The sequence below is a fragment of the Arachis duranensis genome, chromosome 1 (assembly GCF_000817695.3).
Source record: "Arachis duranensis cultivar V14167 chromosome 1, aradu.V14167.gnm2.J7QH, whole genome shotgun sequence".
NCBI lineage: Eukaryota > Viridiplantae > Streptophyta > Magnoliopsida > Fabales > Fabaceae > Arachis > Arachis duranensis.
Window position 1 is genome coordinate 39,904,697 of NC_029772.3, and position 3,472 is coordinate 39,908,168.

A 3,472-nucleotide genomic window follows, 5' to 3' on the forward strand; every position below is an offset into this window, starting at 1 on the left:
TCCAGACTCATCAATTCTTCAGGCCCAATCCCATAAACCATGATATTCAATTGGGTTTCATACCAGAGTACGTTTAAGTTAATGTTTGTGCTCAAATACTAACTTAAACTGCAATATCTTTGGCCCAGAAACCTTTTCAAATAGTGGCGTTTAAGTTGCAGTTTAAGCTTCAGTTTAAGGTTAAACTGAAGCTTAAACGTGGAAATGGAAGAAAGCAACCACGGAGTGTGGAAGGGTCGAACACGTTTAAGCTCCAGTTTAAGCTTAAACTGGAGCTTAAACGTGGAAATGAAGAAAGCAACCTTGAGTGTGAATTTGGTCGAACACGTTTAAGCTTCAGTTTAAGGTTAAACTGAAGCTTAAACGTGGGAATGAGGAAAGCAACCCTGGAGGAAAATATTGGTCGAACACGTTTAAGCTCCAGTTTAAGGTTAAACTGGAGCTTAAACGTGGGAATGCTCCCTGGTGCATTTCTCAATTCTGGCGTTTAACTTCCAGTTTAAGGTTAAACTGGAGGTTAAACGCCACTTTCAGCTTTTCCTCAGCTTTCATGATTAGCTCCAGTTTAAGCTTAAACTGGAGCTTAAACGCCAAAATCAGGAAAAGCTGAAAGTGGCGTTTAACCTCCAGTTTAACCTTAAACTGGAAGTTAAATGACATGTGATATTCAAGCTTTCTTTATTGATTTTGTTGCTTCCTTGCCTAACCTCTTCTTCCCTGAAATCATCCAAACAACTGCATCAAAGTCTTGCAAAATTTCATGAGAAATCTTCCATTCATAGCATTCAAGTAATATAACTAAAAACTCATGAAATTTGCATCAAAATCATACTGTTTGGATGGTTCATTGCTTTGTTATTCATTTAACCATTCGTGGTTACTTTAAGCTCAAGAAAATGCATAAAACAACTAAAACTAACAGAAAAATGCTAGTGAAACTAGCCTAAGATGCCTTGGCATCACAACACCAAACTTAATACTTGCTTGTCCCTAAGCAAGTCCTGAGTTATTTGAGAAGAAAGTATGAAACAGGAAGCAATTACATTGGCTACATTAGCAAGCACTTGAAGTTCATCAGAAGGGTTTTATGCAGAAAGTTGCAGCATCATTTTTTCATTCTTATCAGGTAAGATTATCACTTTTCCATTGCATCCATCAAACACTGCTATGGCCTCTTGTTATTCTTATGTCTTTGGCACTTTTCCCTTCTTTGTTTTTCTTTTTCTTAGAGCTCCTTTGCTCTTTGTTTGCTCAGTGTCATGTGTTTCACAAGCCTTTGGCATTTTCTTTTTCTTATCAGTGCACTACACATATCCACTACAGGCATTTTAGTTCACATTTCTTCTTGAGACATTGGTGCCCAGCACCTCTTTGTGTGACTAAATGTTTTGTAGCTAGGTTGCTCTTGATAATGGACTTTTGGTTGATAATCCCGGGTTAGTTAACCCAAGTTACCAAGTGTTGAAACACTCCACAGAACCTATTCATCCAAGCATATCCTTAATACATAAACACCACAGGCATTTGTCTCAGAAGTTCAAACCATTGGTGCCTAGCTTATTTTCTCAATTTTTTTTTTTTGCTTTTTGGTTGCCCTTTTTCAGTGGCTTTTTCTTCTTCTTTTTCTTTCTTTTTCATGGCCAAAGACATTTATTCATCAAGATCCATAGACAGTATTCAAACTTCTACACAAAAAATGATAATTCTACACTCAATTTCCAGTGAGCTGACTAGTATTCAAACTTCTACACAAAAATGATAATTCTACACTCAATTTCCAGTGATCTGACTAAACAATCAAGCATGCATACCACCACTTAATTCTACTTGATTTGTCACTAATTGAGCCAAGTTACTTTTGTTCAAACTTTTATTTTATTTTTAGAAACGGAACAAGCATGGCAAGCATTTGTTTAAAAAGGTGAAGTTATATCCAAACATCTAGGCATTCACTTTATTCAAAGCAGTAAACCAACACTCATACTAAAAAAAACTTCACATTCCAGAAAGATTCAACAATTACAGTTTAAACCAGAACAAGCATGCTTTTGTTTGCCTTTTAAAGAATGGTCAAGGAACAACACCACCTTGTGAAATTTCTTGTTTTCTCTTTGTTGCCAGGAAACAATCTGATTTCTCCTTCTTCTCCTAGTTGTTGCTTCATGTTCTTTCTAAGATCCTTGTTTCCTTTCCTGCAAAGAATTATGAAGTTGCTTACTTCTCAAGCACTTGAGTGGTTAGCTCAACTATGTATGGGCAAGTGTCTGAGTCTTAAGTTGGTGTGTGAACACCAAACTTAGTCTCCTTCTTACTCCTCTGCTTTTTGAATCCTTGAATTCTCCTTGGAATGAAGTTGCTGCTAAGGATTTTAAGCATTTCTGTGATTGCTTAGAATGGTTGTTCCTTTCATATAATTCAAAGGTTGTTGTGTGCAGTTGATTTGTATGGTGGAACACCAAACTTAGAGTCACACATTCCCCTTTGAATTATTAATCCACGAATTCATTGTTTGGTGTGAAACACCAAACTTAATTCTTTGCAATGCACAGAAACTACTTCACCTTTTTATTGAAACAAATAAAAGAAACAGCAAAGGAGTATTACCTCAGGTTGGGTTGCCTCCCAACAAGCGCTTCTTTAACGTCACTAGCTTGACGGTTGTCACTCTCAGTTGAGTTTGTACTTCATCTTGGGCCTTTCACTCATATCACCCAGATAGTGCTTGAGCCTTTGTCCATTTACAGTGAAGGTTTCCTGTGATTTCTCCTCCATAATTTCTATATGTCCATAAGGGGAAACCTTGGTGACAAGAAAAGGTCCTGACCACCCTTTCCTCCATGTCCAAAATGACAAAGTCTGTGGGGAAGAAATAATTTCCCACTTTCACCAGCACATTCTCAACTACCCCTACAGCTTGCTTTTGAGTTTTGTCGGCCAGTTGTATGATTACATCAGTGGATCTCACCTCATTCAGTTGTAGCCTCTTTATAAGAGTCAGAGGCATCACATTTATGCTAGCTCCTAGATCACAGAATCCTCTGTCAATTTTTGTTTCCCCTATGATGCATGGGATATGAAAACTTCCTGGGTCTGTTTTCTTAGAGACTATGTCCTTCTTGATGAGGGCACTGCATTCTTTGTTCATTATTACAGTTTGTCCTCCCTTCAAAACTCTTTTCTTGCTCAGCAATTCCTTCAAATACTTGATATGTGTAGGCATCTGCTGGAGAGTCTCAAGAAAGGGAATATTGATATGGAGAGACTTAAATGTCTCTAAAAACCTTGAATATGTTTTCCCTTTTTCACCTCCTCCTAACCTCTGAGGGAATGGTGCTTTTGGTTGGTATGTTTCCAGCATGCCTTTATTTTGCAGTTCCTTGGCTTGCTCAGTTTCACTTTCCTGCTTAGCTTCTTCCACACCTTCCTTCAAGATTTCTGGCTCCTATTCTGAGGGTCTGATTCCTTCTTCTTC

General features: G+C 37.8%; 1 protein-coding gene across 1 annotated transcript; it reads right to left on the reverse strand.

Moving 5' to 3' along the window:
* Positions 1-2,707: 2,707 nt before the first annotated feature.
* Positions 2,708-3,358, reverse strand: LOC107486871 (uncharacterized). Its single transcript, XM_016107443.1, has one exon. It carries the CDS (start codon positions 3,356-3,358, stop codon positions 2,708-2,710), a length of 651 nt encoding a protein of 216 aa, XP_015962929.1.
* Between the last annotated feature and the right edge of the window lie 114 nt (positions 3,359-3,472).